At 41.1% G+C, this 18542-nt stretch overlaps 1 protein-coding gene and 1 non-coding gene across 3 annotated transcripts in view; both read left to right on the top strand.

Moving 5' to 3' along the window:
- The window catches only part of LOC134616683 (double-stranded RNA-specific editase B2-like), a 38184-nt gene that overhangs the window by 16661 nt on the left and 2981 nt on the right, over positions 1-18542 (top strand). The window contains exons 2-9 of one of the 2 annotated variants that reach the window (XM_063461624.1): positions 3687-3773; positions 5156-6105; positions 10703-10820; positions 12813-12981; positions 13723-13880; positions 14916-15069; positions 15170-15351; positions 16315-16496. In XM_063461624.1, coding sequence (XP_063317694.1) covers positions 3687-3773; positions 5156-6105; positions 10703-10820; positions 12813-12981; positions 13723-13880; positions 14916-15069; positions 15170-15351; positions 16315-16496 — 2000 coding nt within the window. The remainder of the gene's footprint in view (positions 1-3686; positions 3774-5155; positions 6106-10702; positions 10821-12812; positions 12982-13722; positions 13881-14915; positions 15070-15169; positions 15352-16314; positions 16497-18542) is intronic. The other variant, XM_063461625.1, reaches the window with a different exon arrangement.
- On the top strand, positions 1241-1322 carry trnas-uga (transfer RNA serine (anticodon UGA)). Its single transcript has one exon. It is a non-coding gene; the product is annotated as a tRNA-Ser (tRNA).

The following is an 18542-nucleotide window of genomic DNA, read 5'->3' as shown; positions in this document are numbered from 1 at the left end:
GGACAATGTGAGAACAGCTCCACCAAGGCTGGAGACAGAGCAATACTGGGAGAGCATAATGGGAGTAGGACGCTACCCATAACAACAATGCTCAGTGACTAGTGGATCTAAGAGCAGACCACAGCAACCTCCCTGAACAAGGGTCCAAGGGTCTCAAGCATGACGAGTTGGACAGCACCAGGCCCCAACATTATTCATTCCTAGTGGCTAAAGAAGCTAACTACAGGTCTTTACATATATATATATATATATATATATATATATATACATATATATATATATATACATATATATATATATATATATATATATATATATATATATATATATACTGAGGTTAGGTTAATTGGTGATTCTAAATTGGTGGTATGTCGTCCCCTCCTGCGACACTGATTAGGATAAGCAGAAGAGGATGGATGGATATAAATGAGGGGAAAACACAAAAGGTTTAAGAATTAAATTTCACCCTAAACAAGATCCACATGCTGACGGGGTATAGCTATACCATTTTGGAAAGGATTAATAACTGCAGTTACTGAAGACTCCCCCAAATGGCATGTGTGTGAGGGATATTGTAGATATATGTTACCATGAGCAATAATAGCCACTAAAAGCGGAAATATCATTATATCCACCAGCAGTCCAGATTATAAGATTGACAAAGAAAAAAAAAAGGTTAACGGGGAAAAGTGCTCATTTACTATCCATCCATCCGTTTTCTTCCACTTATCCAAATTAGGGTCACAGGAGCCTATCCCAGCTGTCATGGGGCAACAGGTGAGGTACACACTGGACAGGTCAGCAGTCTGTCACAGGACTAACACACAGAGAGAAAGAGAGAGAGAGAGAAGCATTCACACTGATTTTCACACCTAATTTAGAATCACCATTTCACCTAATAAGCATGTCTGGACTGTGGGAGGAACCCAGAGCACCTGAAGAGAAGAACCACACAGACACAGGGAGCTCATGTGAATCTTCTTCATGTGAGGCAACAGTGGTCACGACTGCACCACTGTTACATCCCCACATATATGTATATAATGATATATAAGCAGCAACTTTTTCACCATCTCCCAGATAGCACAGGATATGAATTCTTGTGATCTTTCACGTGTCACGTGGCAAATATAGCACAGGCCCATCATCCTTCTCATACTAAACATTTGACAGAACACATTTGTGCCAGTTTTCCTTAAGTGTATATGGTAAGTCTGCACACTTTCCACTATATTGTGCAGCTGTGATGGCCGAGAGGTTAAGGCGTTGGACTTGAAATCCAATAGGGTCTCCCTGCGCAGGTTCAAACCCTGCTCACAGCGGCTCAATGATACTGTGTGGTACTTAAAAATAACAAGGATTTTTGCAAAATAACAGAGAGACTGGGTGTGCTGGTGATTTTGACCCTCAGTCTTGAAGCAACTAATTGTCTGCACAGTCTAATGGCCTTCGCTCTGAAGGTGATAAAGTCTGCTTATGAGGAAGGAGGTGGCAGCTGAGACTACCGCTGGAAATCCACACAGCAGAAATTTTTGTGCTGTCATTTTTATTTAAGCTGTTTAAGTTTCAGATCACATAAAATTATCAGGCTTGGGTTAGAAAGTTTAATTTCTTGATGCATGCCAAGAAATTAAGCTTTTTAAGTTAAGCCTTCTTCAGTCTCAGCTGACTGCAGGTTTCTCAACCTTATAAACAGTACATTTGCATAATGACTGAAACTAGCCCACTGAATGAACAATGGGCTGTGAGGTCCGTTGTTCGTGAGGTGACCGAAGAAGTCACTTGGATGTGTGTTGAAACATTTTTGAAAACACTACGTCCAGATTAACAGAATCACATTTTTGGGAAAAGCTTCATTCCTGTGGCTGGTTTCTTGATAATATTGTCTCATACTACCAGCTGTGACAAGGACAGAAGCAAAAATAAAAACAGCCGAAAATCCTTCAGGAGGAAAAAGGAGAGAGCAATGTTCGGTGGCCACCACTGGCAGAAATATTCATATTTTGGGGGGTTTACTTGTTGCTGCTCGAGTGCACCTGTTGTTACTTTGATTTGCACAAAAGCTCGTGAAACCGATGGTCAGAGTGGTTTTTGCTTCCTGTACACATGGATATGCCTGAAGTTTAACTGACTCTGTGTTATACTGCGATCGTCAAATGTTCCCTTCATTTTTTGTGAGCAGTGTAGTGCAGGAGACATCTTCTTTTCTTTACAAGTTTTCTCTTATTTGTTTCTTTATTTAATTGTAACCAACCATATATCTTTAAGGTGCAAGAGTTTAGAATAGTGTGGCTGCTTCTAAATGACTGCAGTGCTACACTAGCAGCATTAAAGTCGCCTCTGTGTGATAAGGATTAGAAAAGTCTGTAAAGTTTGGTAAGTCTTACTCAAGTAAATTACAGTTTTCTCATCTTTCATCACTTTAAAACATTTTTTACGGTGGCCCTGAGAGGCCAAATGGACTGCAACTTAAGAAAACACCAGCAATAAGAAAAACGCTGCAAAAGCACACAAAACACAACGGAAATAGGAAAAACGACAACGGAAATAGGAAAAAAGAAAACAGAAATAGGAAAAAACAGATTTTCAAAAGCACAAGGGAAGTGTTTCTGGGGAGACAATAACCCGACGGACCAGTTGCAGGAACCAAAATATGCTAAGATTTGCGCTGGGAGACACTTAGAAGAAGTGGAGGATCTATCGGTTTTGTGAGGAAACAACAGATGAGCGGTAAGTGTGTTAGCCTAACTATTAGCCTAAAAATCTGTCATCAGTATTATATGAATCATCATAAAACACGCCTACCATGTTTTGGGTGCCTGCAACTGGTCCGTCGGGTTATTGTCTCCCCAGAAACACTTCCCTTGTGTTTTTTCCTATTTCTGTTTTCGTTTTTCCCATTTCCGTTGTGTTCTGTGTGGTTTTGCAGCGTTTTTCTTATTGCTGGCGTTTTCTTAAGTTGCAGTCCGTTTGTCCTCTCAGGGCCACCGTAATTTTTGTCACCTTTTTCTTACTAGTTTCTTTATTTTCAAATCATCTTGAAAAAAGTAAGTGATTTTCAGGAAATGTTACTTTCAATATGCCTTTATAAGTAAGAGAGGATGTGGGTAAATATGTTTGCCGTAATCTTATTCATTTTTACGTGGTTAGTATAATTAATTTGGAAAACTGTCGTAGGGTAGAGGCTGGGTAAAACCTGGACACACGTGGGCAGCCTGTCAGTCCATCACACTTTGAGCCACTCGCCAATGCCTTTGGAAAAGATTTTGTGCTCAGTTTAAAATCTCTGTGACTGGGTTAATAATACAAAGCTGTTCATTTAGTTTAAAGCCCATGATGCTTCTTGTGTGAAAGCCTCCGTCCTTATCACAGACACCTTTCAATTACCCCGGCTGGCTCTGAGCCACCTTTCTGTTTGTTTTCATTCAGTGGGAACTCTAATGGCGTTCATGGCTTCCTGCAGCAGATTTTCGCTATCACCGTATATGTGTTTACCTCAGTCCATTTAATTTCTTCTGCAGTTCAGGGCGAATATAAAACTAAGCATCAGAATCATTCAGAATCACAACACTGACTCGCTTCACAAACACAAAATGTCAGAGGAGAAACACACTGTATATTTCCATTTAGATGAAAATTTATATAAGATGAAAATGACCTCAAGTCTTTTTCATTGTGTTTTTCAGGATGCAGCAGCACGCCGTCAACCTTCATAAGCCCCATAAAACACTGGGATACTGAAGCATCATCAGCTGAGGATGCAGACAGTTCAAGTAAATGCCGTCCCTCCTCTTACTGCACACAACATGCTCTACATCCATTATTTCAATGTGCGTCATGTCTAACATTTGAACTGCAGACAGTTTATGTGGCTATTTTACAAACACAGATGTTGTATCAGCCTACATTACACTCTCAGCCATGTTAGCAGCATGCTGGCTTCATGGACTGCAGCATAAGCCTATCAGTCAGTTATACAAATGCATTGTTCTAAACCTGAAATTTCTCTTTATTAAATGGTCTGATATTAAAATGTTTGCAGACTTTATTGGATGGACGAATCATTCTGTTGCCCTGACATTTCCTTTAGCACAAATGCTAGGACAAAGTAGACCAGTTCAACCATTACCTACAGGCACTCATTGTTCCCATAGCAGGAATCCCAGTGACTCTTTTCCTGCCAAAAAAATAATTTTGTGCCTCAGCAGCCATTACTGTGAGTGCTACAAATCTACTACAGTCAGTATGAATTGTAATAATTTAAAGGGACCTACTGTGCCCATTGCCACATCCCTGTTTCCGTAGTCTCTAATAGAGTAGCTTTGAATTAACAGTACATATTAATAATTATTTGTACTTTCTCGCTGGGCCCCTCAGCTCATCCTCTGTCTAAGCCGGTTTTCTTTTAATTGGCTGCCCCTCATAACCACAAGATTTGAACAGCATGTAGGAGCGAGTTCTGCATTCACAACCAGAGCTGTGTTTCCAGAGATGCCTGTAGAAATATATGCACTCATGTTGGCATCATGAAGAACCATGAGTAACATAATGTCTGAATCTCAGTGTGTAGTCTGAAGCCTGAGCTCACAGGGACGTCTGTTCGTATGCCGGGTTTATTATTTAAAAACTGTGGCCATGTTTAATGTGAGCATTCAGAAATATAACAATATAAACATGACAGAAGACGTAATGTTCAAAACCCGGCTTTGCACAGATGATTGCACGACAGTTTTTTGCTGACACAAACTCTTTATGTACCTGAATGATTTAAGTACACTCATTACTTAAGTGCATGGAGACACAATGGATGTGTGCACTTCAGATTTAGTCTCTGTTTAGCCTTTATTGGAAATGTTAGCATGCTTACAAACTAAACTAAAATGGCAACTAGGTAGCTAAAAAAATCTTATGCCTGGTAAACGTTAGCATATTTGGCATTAACCTCACTTTCCATGGACAGATGAAACCAAAGTGGAGACGTTTGGCCATAACACAGAGTTCCAGATTTGGCATGAATCATAGGGTTTACTTAGCTTAGTTTTAGAGTCCAGTTAAAATGTTTTAATCATGTGGCTGTGTAAGAATGCTGATGATTTTCATGTACAATAAAGCAGGACAGGATTTCTCACTGTGAACACTTTGATCTCGTAAACAGGTACCAGCAGTTTGGAGGTGAAGGAGAATCAGGATGACAAATGCCAGGTGGAGCGTGACCTCCTTAGAAAGTATCACCCATCAACTTTTTGCACAACTTTCCCCAGAAATGGACAAAGAGCTTTGAAGAGGAAGCAGCCGCTGGTGGACGGAAAAGACCAGCTGCTCTACCAAAGTCACTCGACCTGTAAAAGAGCAGCTTGGGGTGTGACTCAGAAGAATGCACTGGTGCACCTGAATGAGCTACGACCAGGCCTGCAGTATGATATCACATCAAAGACTGGCCCGCTGCACGCACCGGTGTTTTCTGCAGCCGTGGAGGTAAATGGCTTCCACTTTGAGGGCCGAGGACCAACTAAAAAACAGGCCAAGATGAGGGCTGCAGAGCAGGCTCTCCAGTCTTTCATTCAGTTCCCAAACGCGTCCCAGGCTCATGCCACCATGGGGAACTTCACCAGCACACCTGTGGACTTCACAGCAGATAAAGTGGATATTCCCGACGGATTTTTCAAAGAGTTTGAGCCGTCGGTGCTTCGGAACTGTGATCTACTCCACTCCAACGCAGCAAAAAAGGAGGTCTTCTCCAGCATTTACAACCACAGAAGACTTGTTTGTCTAACACTGGACTTGGTGTCCTCTACAAATCCAAAAAGACGAGCAGTCACCACCTCACTGTTAGAGGACCTCAGTCCAGTAGCACTGCTCAATGAGCTGCGACCGGGGCTCAGGTACATGTGCCTGACTGAGAGAGTTCCTGGCAGGCCGATGAAGACTTTTGTTATGGTGGTCAGGTTGGAGGGGCGGGTGTTTGAAGGGTGTGCTCCCAGTAAAAGACTGGCCAAGGCCAAAGCAGCAGCAACTGCCCTACAGTCTCTTTACAACATAAGTCTGGGACCAGAGAGGACCTTCATGGGCCTGCAGGACAGCAGGGCCAAAAATCAGCTACCTCAGGTGAGTATTTTACCTCTACTCTCCTTTTATAAGTATAGTAATAAAGTTGTATATGGAAAGACGTGAGGGAATAGTTTCACTCAGGTCATCTGTAATGAGTAATAAAACAAATTTTAATGAGTTGATTTTTGAAAACATGTCCTGCTTACATGGATGAAAAACTGTATTGAGCTTCGAGTCACCTACCTGAGCAGACCCAAAAAGGATCGGGGAGCACGTGGATCAGAGCCCCAGCTAAAAGTCAGTCAGTCATCAATCATAGCAACATAAATGAATCTTAAACAGCAATAAAAATGCAAAGAGATGCAAAATGACCAGGTAAAAGCTAAAAAAAGACTCCAATAGGCAAACATGAGCACTGTGGCTATCACAACATACATGAATTTACATCTTTCTGTCCCACGCATGACTGCATGACTGCTCATAACCTGTTATGTAGTCTTCTCATTGGAGTTTTTATATAATATTACATATCCCATACATACAAACAGCACCTCATATGTGCCCATGATGATATCTGATATCATTCAGTGTTAAAGGCAATAGATGTTCAGTTGTTGTCGCAAACGCATTTCTTTTCCCAACATGTGGCGTTGGCTAAGGCCCCCCTAGCCCTTACCTTTATATCACCTGTCATTCCGAATAATAAAATAATGTAAAATGTTGAAAATACAAAGACATCACACTCCCTAAATCTGCCTGAAAACGCTTTTTTTTCACCTTTCCGGTGATCTTTGTTAATTAGACACAAATGCAGATAAAAACTGAAGCAGACTGGCATGAAAATAATAACTGAATAATAAGTGATTTTTTTTTTTTTTAAGAAAACACAGGATTTTGAAGTTAAAGATATAAACTGACAAAAACTGGGAGCAAATCAAGATGCAACATCCAAAGCTGAAAAATGAAGCCAATGCAGATGTGCCCAAAACGGCAGCTCCTCTATAGAATCCAAAAGGAGAGTCAATCCAATCAGATAATGAGGGCGGAAAAAGGGGGACTGTAAACAAAACACATATACAATAAACAGCAATTTCTCTGTTCTTACGTTTTTGTATGCAGATTTCTCCAACCCTGATCATAATAACATAAAACCAGTATTGATCTGGTTTTGTTTACAGTTGTGCAACACTTGTTTGTGTCTTTGTTTCACAACAGTACCAAGATGTGACATGTTTCAGTGTTTCACTTTCCCCATTACAACAAGCAAGAGAAAACACGGTAAAACTTAACAAAGCAAACTGAGTCTTTAAAGAGACACAGGAGATAACGAGGGAAGTGGAAACACCAGGGTAACAAGGCACAGCTGAAAGTAATTAAGACAATAACAAAGGAAGTCAACCCAATGGAAAAGCACAAGAGACAAATGACTAACCATGTGATCATAAGGATGAAGACAACAAGAGACGACTGGGGTGGGCAGAAAAACCAAAACACATGAAACCAAATACCAACAAACCAGCAAGGCACAAAACACGAATCCTTAAAACATAAAGTTCTATTAAAATCACTAAACATAACTTCTAAACTAAAATCCTGAATGAGAAAAACCACAGACTGTGACAGAAACACAGAGGACATGAAAAAGGAAAACATCAGAGCAAAGATGGAGTTAGAAGATGGTCAGAGACAACAAAGCTGTTCCCCAGATGTTTGTTTTGTGCCCACCATTTTTATAGTGAGGTGACTAAACGTTAACAAACTGCATTGTTCTCCTCTTACATCCTGTGGGTCCTCACTTTGAAACTCCATGTCAGCTTCAAGTCGTGACACTGAATTTCTCCCTCATCTCTTTAGCATTTGCCATTGTTCGAAGCAGTCTGGATAAATGGGTGTGAGGTGCACCGTATGCTACCAAATGGAGTGTGCTGCACATCAGCATGGCCATCATGTCCTGAGGCCCGAGAGCTGGATGGTGTCCTGCACTCTCCTCTGCAGCATCTAAACAGCTTCATTATGTCTCAGAGCCGCGGAGAATTGTCCCCGATGTCTTTTACTGTCGTGCTGCCGTGCTTTATGAATACAAGGCGACTCGTCTCCTCGGATCGACTCCGGGGAGATGAAGGGAGTGACTGGGCATAAACCCTTTTACACAGTTGTTGAAATATGCAAATGATAATGGAGAAAGAAAGACATGTACGTACTTTATTGAAGCCTGAGGGAGGTTTGATGAGAGGATCCACTGCCGGGTGGGCGCAATGGCGACATTTTGGGTGAAAAAGGGGATTCAGATGCTTTGAGTTTGAACAAAAAGCACTTTTACATGGCTGTATGCTGATACACCAATAAGTGAACAATTTGCCAAATCCTCCCTCCTCCTCCTCCTCTTTGTGTGGAATTTTTATTTCCCATCATTTAGCATCAGCCCTCCCTCCTTCGCTTCAATATGAGCTGTCTGTCAGACGGCGTGACGCATTAATGAACATTATTACAGCACATTAGGGATGAAGGAGGAGCGGCAGCGGAGCAAGGAGATAGAGGTGGAGCAGGAAGGCGGTGTGAAGAGCATAATAATCCAACAGATAATTGTTTAACACACTCATTACACACGACCTTGTGCCACTGTCATCCAGAAAATGTTGAGCTTGAGAGTTTCACTCAAAATAAGCTCGCTCGGACCACAGAATAGTTTGAACCTTTAAAAGGTGGTCGTTGAGAACATGCCAGGTTAGCATTACTAGAAGTTTATATGGTTAGAAATATAAAAAAGACATTAAAGTGTGTCATTTTGTTTTTAAAGGGGGCCTGTTCGTCTCATTTCCAGCTCCCTATTTCTGTCCTTAGTTTCTAATAGCATAGCTTAGCATGATCCACTTTGATTCAGCAGCTCAGTTCTTTCTCTCATCGTTGCTCTGACTGATCTGAGGAACTTAAGAGGGTCGTTGACCCACTATTGATCATGTGCCTCATCACTTGAGCCAAGGTGTGAAAAAAAGCGTGTCAACAGAGCTTTCACTTGACTTTATCAGACTGCTGTTTTGTTTCAGTTTATTGTTGCTTGATTGTCCATTAAAAGATTTTATTTAAAGGTTTATTCTCTGAGCTCTGAATGTCATCGTGAGCGTCAGCCAGATCTGATCCAATAAATATAGATTTTTGGTTTGTTTTGAAAAAAGCAGAGAAATTTACACAAGTTAGGTTTTTGTTTTTTTTTAGCTAACTTGTTATTTACTATTCTTACTGTGGGATCAATAAAGTATTCTCATTCTGATAAATTCCAGAATAAAGTACACAAATTGGATCTTTAAATGTAAATCTTGCAACAGAAAAAATATTATTCTGAGTGTAAGTAACAAACTGTTTCCTAGTGATATTTCTAAAAACTCTACCTTTGGTAATATCCAACATTAGTGTCAGTTTCTATGACAGGAATCGTCCCACAACAGACTAGAATAAATATTTTAAAGTCCAGACAGTCAGTGGAAGTATAGTTTACCTCCAATCACATCTGAATTTACCATATATGAATTATTAGCAGTTACTACAAGGCTCAATTCAGACAGTCAAATATTTAATCTGCTGTCCCCAAACTGAGGAAACAGACTGATGTGCTGGGCAGTCTCTTATCCTGCAAATATTCAGCAGACGGTAAATAGAAGGACATTGAGCAGGGCTGATGTTTAGTTTAAACCTCCTGTTGTTTTGATGCTGTTCCTTTACCTTACTGTAACCTCCAGGTGTCTCTCAAAAGAGTGACAGGTCTGAAATATCAAACAATAAGAGATATTTTGGGATTGTGACACCTCTTCCTTCGAAAACTGGGGGAGTTAATTGATAGAAAACTCTCGGCCATCGCTGACAAACTGTCGGATTTTCAGACGAGCTCATGCACTCGTAGTGTTGGGGAATATGGCATTAACACAAGTTTACCCAGCCAACTTTTCAGACAAAGTTAAGGAGCATTAAAAACTGTTAACATCTGTGGGTATTTGATGAATAGAGCAAGTTTTTTCAACAAAAATGGTAAAAATACTGCAAAGATTTATGAATCACAAATCATTTATTCATTATATATAAAATAAAAATATAGTTTTAACAGTCCCATAGTTATTTGATCGTCTGTGCAACACTTCATCAGTTAAAGGTACTTTTTGTATTTACAAGCAAAACTAAACTAAGACTTTCGCCACTAGAGGGCAGAGTTTTCCCTGGAGAGTTTTACTGTAGTTGTTCATTGACATAATGAATCACAGTATGCTAAGTTATCCATTGCTGTGTGTGCTCTCTGGCTGGTGTATCCTTTCGTGTCATGCTGGAATGAGGACAGTTTCACTGTGTTTGCACGGATGTGGAGAACAGCTGCCTGAACATACACATTTATTTGCTTTGTGCTACAGTTAGTCATAGCGAGTTGTCACAGTCTGGCCAATAGCCAGTGATAAAGAGGAAAGACAATTTAGGTAGACCACTTTATGTCACTATAAGATTAAAAAAATGGGTTTTAATGCTTCCGTTGTAACAGTATATTACATGATTACATTCCTAAAGCTTAAAACAAAGACTAACAGGCAACAGTATCCTCTGAATAATGAAGCATCTCGTGATCTTCAACAAAAACACACTTTCAGTTTGTATCCTCAGTTTTCTTCTTCTGTAGTTCTTTGCAGAGTCGATCTTCCACTTGGTGAGAGAGAAATACACAGCGCTCGCAGACAGCTGTTCCTCTACCTCGCACGCCCGACACAAGGTGCTGGCAGGGATCGTGATGACCAGAGGTGAGCGTTGGCGCTATGATGGTCAAAAAGTATGACCTAATTCGACCTTGAAGAAGAGGTCAGAGGTCCAAGGTAACGTGATCACATATCATTCCCTACATCTGTTATCAGTACAAACAATGGCAATTATTACATCCAGTTAAATCTATTGACCTTCAAGGAGAGGTCAAAGGTCAAATACACACCACACTTGTAAGAATCTTAGTTTCTAAATGTTAAGGCATTTTGTCCATTTTCATCTAATAAATCTTTAAATTGATGTTGTAGAATTTGGTGGATAAAAGGCACATTTTAATGGATTATAAACATGACCCTGCTCTACTCTACAAAATAGAATAGAATAGAATATCGTGTTTCCAGGCAGAATTACACACAACAACGCTTCCTCCAAACACATAACCTCCTTAGCGTAAAGCGACACAGAGTATGAACTATAAAGTGGTGAAAGGACCAGTTTCACCACTGGACTCTTTTTTTGTAACTGTGCACCTGCAGGAACAACGTGTTTCATTTCAGTTCATCTGAAATAACACCCAGCCACACCTTTGACCATATTCCTTACTCAGTTTTCTGTCATGGAGAACAACAAACACCTGTTTGTTGTTTCACTGAGGTTTAAATACGGGAGCGACCTTCAGTAGAAACGTCCTTCCCTCCTGCAAAAATATGAAACTTTTTGTAAACACCACCCTGTTTGTAAAGCAATTAATTGACCTTTGGTATTTAGTCCAGTGAACGGTAGCATCATGTAATCTTTGAGCCTTTACATCACATGCTATCATTCATCACACTAGCGTGCTTTCTTCGTCAAGTATCTTTTAAAAGAAAAGAGGCATGCCCCCATAGGGCATCCTGTGTAGGCTTTGTTTTTCATTATCTGAAGGAGTCATAATTCATCTACATTTGTACTTTATACACTCCCACTTAAGTCACAAAAAAGCACTTTGGGCTTTGCTCTTTTCTCTAATTTGTGCCTCGTCGTCTCCTCCATCCTCCAGCCTGAAATTAGTCTCTCTAAATTTAAAAGAACAAATTATAAATCCAGAGTTATTCCTAAATTGTTCTTTATAACTGCTTCACATCTCCTCCTTAATTATTAAAGATCATTAATTATTATAATATCTGATTTTATTTTACCCGTCTTCCACTTTTTAATTTTCTCTATCCCTTGCTTTTAAGCCCTGTCTGATGCCATTTCACCTTTATCCTTGTAAACATTTTATTTCTGTTTATTAGATGTTTATTAGTTTATAATTCTGTGATGGACTTCATACAAAGTGTTGTAGAATTAAGTGAGAGGGGTGTGTGTGTAGGTTATGTTGCTTTGCTGATGCTGTTGATACTGATCAGCGACAGTCTGATGCAAATATCTGAGACAGGGTGGGATTGTTAATGCAGAGACTATAGGAGGTTCACACCTATGACCTTAGGAGCTGTGATCTGACATGGCGAACACCCAGTGAGTTTAAAATATTGCTCTTTATTTCACAGAAATCCTGCATCATAGTGACACAGTTATCAGTCAGTCCTGGTTCTGTTCTCTGGCTCGCCTCATGTTATCGTTCGCTCGGCTTTTTGTCATCTGAAATTTGACGCAGACGCAGCAGCGTCCGATCTTCTAACAGGATGTTTTGCCACTTGTCTGGGCTCATCATTTAAAGCAATCAAAGAGTCGCCCCGGATCAGAGGCGAGACAGCCCTGTGAATGTTTGATGAGGTCGGATAGAAGCACAACAGCCCCTCTTTGAGACGACAGAGTGATTGTTCAGTCATACACTTTTCATTAGCCCGTCTCAGCCTGTTAACGCTCCGGTTATGACCCGACACAGAGGCAGAGGGGAGGAAAAGAGGAAATGCCTCGTTTTCCTGTTCCCTGAGTGAAATAAGATGGCCCGTTTCAGCGGCAGCATGCCAGAAGTCTCGTTCCATTAGAGCCAATCACAATCATCCTGCCTGTCAATTCCCACTTGCTTCATTTCTCTCTCCCTCCAGGACTCGATCTTCGATCAGCCCGGGTTGTGTCTCTGGCCACAGGGACGAAGTGCTTGGACTTGGGTGGTGTGAGCGACCGTGGCTGTACGCTCACCGACTGCCACGCTGAAGTCGTGAGTCGACGGGCGCTGGTTCGATTCCTGTACAGTCAGCTGGAGCTGCTCCTCTGGTATGATTAGCAGTCTCTGATTTTCTTTGTGGCCTTATAGTGGTTGGTCAAATATCAGCGTTGGAGGGTTGGCTTTTGACCTCAAGCCCACATCGAGGCCACAGTTGTGGGCAGAGACAGACACACAGTAGTTTAATTCACCAGGTAATATGGATTAACCCTCGTCCTATAAACTAAAACCTTAGTTTAGCACTAGGTTTAATCCAAGTCTTAAAAAACTGTCCAAAAAAGACTAAATCCACCTAAAACTGGACACAATGTTAAGCCTCATCTATCAAAAACATGAACATTTTATTGGAAAATGAATTAAAAAAAACTTAATAAGAAAACTGAAAACTTCTAATTACTAGTCTTTTTTTCAGTGGATATTTTGTTCAGTTTTGGGTGATATTTGCTATTAAACATTGTTTTTTTAGTACAAAGGGATTTTTTTTCTTTTTGTCTTTGCCCTAGAACTGTCATTGAGCCTAGTTTAGCCTCTTTTTGTGTTACGTTTGTGTTCATTTGCATTAGAAATGTTTAAAAAAAATACTTTCTAGCTGTATTTTGCCATTAAAAATGTACATTTTTAAGTTTTTGTCATCTTAAAGCACATTTTTTCAGCTTTTTTTCATTACTTGTGTGTGTTACTGTGTGATTTTACCAGAAAAGATGAAATTGTTTTCGTCCTTTTTGGTCCATGTGGTAAAATAGTGTTTTTGTTTTGTTTTGTTTCCCTTTCTCATCATTTCCTCTCTGAAGCAAGCCAGTGGACAGCGAGGATCAATCGATCTTTATACCAAATAAAAGCTGCGGTGATGGCTTCCGGCTGCGGGAGGGCGTCCACTTCCACATGTACGTCAGCTCGTCGCCGTGTGGAGACGCTCGACTCAACTGCCCCTACGAGACCACAGCTGCATGTGAGAGGAACACATTTAGATTTTTATCATCGTGATGATCCTACAGGAGCCCATTAGAGGTTCATTTAAATCAATTTAAAAAGTGAAAAAACGTATGAGAATCATCTGGAAGGTGATTCTGATCCAAAGCATTCAGATCCAGGCTTCAGGAGACAGGAATGATGAACAAAAACTAGAAGAAAACTGAAAACACTGGAAAAGTCTCAAGCCTAAAAGATCAAGGCTGAAAAACAACAGCACAGTGAAATACAGGGAGTGGATAATAGGAATAAAATGCCATATAAACCAGAGCTGCAGGCTGAAATGACAGCTGAACGAGCCCAGGTACACAAACAGATCGTGTTAACAGGTGGGAACAAACACAAAGATCAAACAAGAAAGGTGGAAGCAGTGCGAGCAGCGCGCACAATCACAACAGAGGGAAACAGGATGTTATGGTCCTAATCAGCTTACCCAGCATTTGTGGACTTCCAAGTTTTGTTTTTCTAAATTTCCTTTGAGATGCTTGATTTACTTCGCACTTATATTGCTGAGTATTTTGTCCTATTTAGTATACTTAGTTCTGATCCTGATTACTAGTTGCTTTTCTTTTGTGCCAAGTCTCTTACATTAAATTCTTGTGTCGGTGCTTTCCCGGTTTAGTTTTGCTTCCCGTGTCTCGTCTTCTCTGATTCAGTTCGACTGTGTGTTGTTTTCCCAGCTCTCTCCACTCTACTGTCCCTGTCTCCCCTTGTCCTTTCTCAGTTCTTCCTGCCCTGGTGTTTCCCTGCCCCCATGGTTTAGCACTAGTGTGTTTTCCAGGTTTTTGTTTTCCTATTTTGTTCTTAATGTTCCACCTTTGTGCAACCAGCCTCCAGCCCACAATAAACAGCTCGCCCTCCTTTAATCCTCCCTGCCTTTGTGTCTTGCATGTGGGACAAGCTCATGACACAGGAAGTAAAAACTGCGTGATTTGAAACTAACGATTTGGACCTTTGTAAATGTTTTTCTTTAGCAGAGATGATGCTTCTGTAAAATACTTTCTTCTTGTATCAGATCCCAGCAGGAGATTTCGCTGCCACCTCAGGGTGAAGGTAAAGGGAGGTGAGGGGACGCTGCCCATCACGGCACAGAGAGCCAATCAGAAATGGGATGGCTTATCACCGAGTAAACCTCTCGTCACCATGTCATGTACAGACAAACTGGCAAAGTGAGTTATATTAAAGGCTTAGTGTAGTTTATTCATTATGTTTCTTTACTGCTGTGCTTTCACTTGTGTCACCAACACAGTGGTGTTGTTACCTCTGCAGGTGGAGCGTTGTGGGCCTCCAAGGGGCTCTCCTGTCTCACCTGGTGGAGCCGGTTTACCTCCAGAGCCTAACAGTGGGCACGCTCAGCCACACGGGTCACCTGGGCAGAGCTGTGGCACGCCGCCTCGCGCCCATCAAACACCTCCCCTTCCCCTACAGACGACAGCAGCTGCTGCTCGGCTGTAAGTTTAAATGATGATGATGATGAATGAGCCAGAAACCACAGCTCAGTTCTTGTGACACTTAAGGGAGGTCCTGAAGTTGTGTAGAAGTAGGTTCTTAATAGCACTAAATATGCTACGAAAAGTACAAAAGCAAAAGCAGAGTAGTTACCGTGAGCAATAAGAGGCACTAAAATCTGAAATGCCATCACCAATCAAAGCTCTAAGGTTGTCAAATTAAGAAAAACACAGGTTAGCAGGGTCTTGTAATGCTCATTCACTCTTCAGTATTTTCATTTTTTGACTCTAGGGTAGCTTGGCATGATTCACAGGTCAAAATAATCCTTATTTGTCTGGGTTTCAGTCCAGTCTGATGTTTAATGGGAACCACAGGTTCATGTCTGAGATGATCATATTAGGGATTTCACCTCTTGCTGACATCATAATATTTGAAATATGAATTTGAAATCTTTAAGGAAATTGTGCTTGGTTTAAACTGAATGTGTACCATCCATCCGTCCATTAATTTACTTCCACTTATCCAAAATTTGAACGTATGGAGTAAATTTCATTTGACCAGATGCCATTAAATGTAACATTTTACATTGTACTTATGTAACAAACAAGTCTTAGCCTGATGTTTTAGAGATGTCTGAAGCCTGTTGTCAGAAATGTAAGAACGCTCCAGCCTGTCTGCTCAACAGTCAAGAGGAACACAGCCTGAAATGATCCTGAAATAAACTCTGTGCACCTCAATCAGAGGGAACAGATTAAAATTAAATATGCAAATCAAGATATTTGGGATTCCAGCAACAAAAGAAAATCCAGTTGAGCAGAAGCTTTGTTTGTATGATATGCATAACCATTTCATTGGAAGCGAGATTATTAGGTCCAGGTTGGACAGTGGGTGCATCAAATTTACAAAAAATCAGTGTTTTCAGGAGGAAACTTCTACAGGTATGTGTTTCCATGTTTGCCACGCAGGTTTGAGCAGCAGGGACGCCCGGCCAGCAGGGAAGCCTCCCAACGTCAGCGTGAACTGGAGCTGCGGTGATGGAGGCTGGGAGGAAATCAGCACCTCCACAGGAAGGAGGAAGGACTCAGGGACGCCATCGCGGCTCTGCAGGCGCTCGCTGTTTGCCCGCTGGCTGAGGCTGCAGCAGCAGGTGAGACAATCACAGAGCTGAACCAGTGAAATGTTACACAGCTTCAAATGAGGAGACACCCCAGTTGGTCAGACGAGCTCAGTGCTCATGAAGAATTAGGGTTTGATCACATGGATCTATAAACCTGCATTTTTTCTAATGACCAGCAGGGGGTGGCACCTCTGGTTCTTACTCTGTGGTCTGTGGGAAAATTACCCACTTCACACTTGACTTGTGTATTCAGTAAACATGTTCATGATGGGATTGTGGTATTAAATGTTAGCTCCAGGTCTTATTTAATGTAATATGATGCTCATTTTGTAAATTGTGCTCATTATTAGTATTCAGATGGATGATAAAGCTCAGTATGCTTTAGGGGGTGCTGTTTTATTCTGTTAAACTTCAAACTAAAGACTGGGACCATAAACTCTGAGGTATTTCCTCTATACAGCCCCCTGCTGGCCATTCAAAATAACGCAGGTTAAAATGCTTTTTTATATAAGTGAAATAGGGGGAGCTACAGTGTGCTGCAAATGCCCTTCTTTAAAAACTGTCTGTAAATGATTATTGAAGCAGCACTGACTTATTCACATCATCACATGACATGAAATGATTATGAATACTAAAAGCATGCTGGTAAATTAAAGCACAAGTCACAGAAGCATGAATTTCTTAAGCTGAAATCATCTGAGCTCTGCCTCAGACCAAAGCCATCTACATTATAATGATGTCTTTGAAAGAGAGGTCTAATTTCCTCTGTGAAATTAAAATATGTATGCAGAATGCGCTGTGTTGAACCAAATGGCTTCAGTTTAAAGTTTGATGACGGCAGCCAGAGTCGTGATTATTTAAAGAAGCGTCTGAAATCGCTGCAAGAAAAGACAAAGAGAGAGAAAACCCACACTTTTAGACTCAGTTTAAAGAATTAAAATGAGGAGAAATAACCTCAGAGTTTGTTATGGATGTGTGATGGTGTGGACGTGCTGGGAGACCAGACAACAAACAAACACATAACTCTCTATAATGCTTTATTATCATTGGTTTGAAGGGAAACTCGATCACTTGCACTCCAGCTGCATCAACACAGATCTCGAGCGAAGGCTCTAAATTAATCAGCTCATAGATGTATTAGAACATTAAAAGTGTCTCCAAGTGCAGCCATCGCCGCCCTGCATCAAAAATGGCTGCAGTGCAATTTACAAAAACTGCAGGGTGGCTCCGAAGCACACGGCCAGATGCTGAGGTTGTTTCAGCCTCCGGCAATGTTGAAAACCAGGAAAGATCGCTCATAGCACTGTGACAGTATCACACAATATCAAATCTTTTACTGTTCTGAAGCTGTTTGTCCCCACTGAAGGAATACAGACAATGTGCTTATTTAAGCCTAATGAAATCTCTTGTAGCAGATCAGCCCAACTTCACTAATTCTCCGAGCATCACTGGTATTTAGTTTTCTGGCTTCGTTTATGTCTGAAGTCATAGCAAGGATGTCGTTTTTAAGAAACTACTTATTACTTTAGTACTTGGGATCAAGCATTTACACCTGGCACTAAGGGGTGGAGTGTCAGGGGTGATTTGTGACAGAAAGATAGCAGAAGGAGTGGAAGGAAAGGTTTACAAGTGGAGATGGTGGCGCTGACAGAAAAACGGGGCTGAGGTGGAAGTGCTTAGATTTTCATCAGCAGTGACAGCATCAGGAGTGAGTACATCGAGAGTACAGTTCAGGCAAAGCTGTGTGGAGACAAAGTGCAGAGGAGGATGGTGGGTATATTTGACAGAGGATGTTAAAGATGGAGCTGCCAGGCAGGAGGAAAGGAGGAAGACCAGAGAGGAGCTTCATGGATGTAGGACATACAGAGGGATGGTGTGTGCTAGACTCAGATGATCTGCTGTGGAGATCCCTAAAGGGAGCGGGCCAAAAGGAGGAGGAGAAATACTTCAGTCAGATTGTGGTGTGTCATCTTTAGATAGAAGTCACCAGGTCCATCTCTCTAAGACTTGTTGAAGGTGTTGAATGAATGTGGAGGGTTTTTAACTCTCAGCCGCTCCTCAGCGTCTGTTTGCTTT

This window comes from Pelmatolapia mariae, linkage group LG18, assembly GCF_036321145.2.
Source record: "Pelmatolapia mariae isolate MD_Pm_ZW linkage group LG18, Pm_UMD_F_2, whole genome shotgun sequence".
NCBI lineage: Eukaryota > Metazoa > Chordata > Actinopteri > Cichliformes > Cichlidae > Pelmatolapia > Pelmatolapia mariae.
This window is presented reverse-complemented; position numbering and strand designations above follow the sequence as displayed.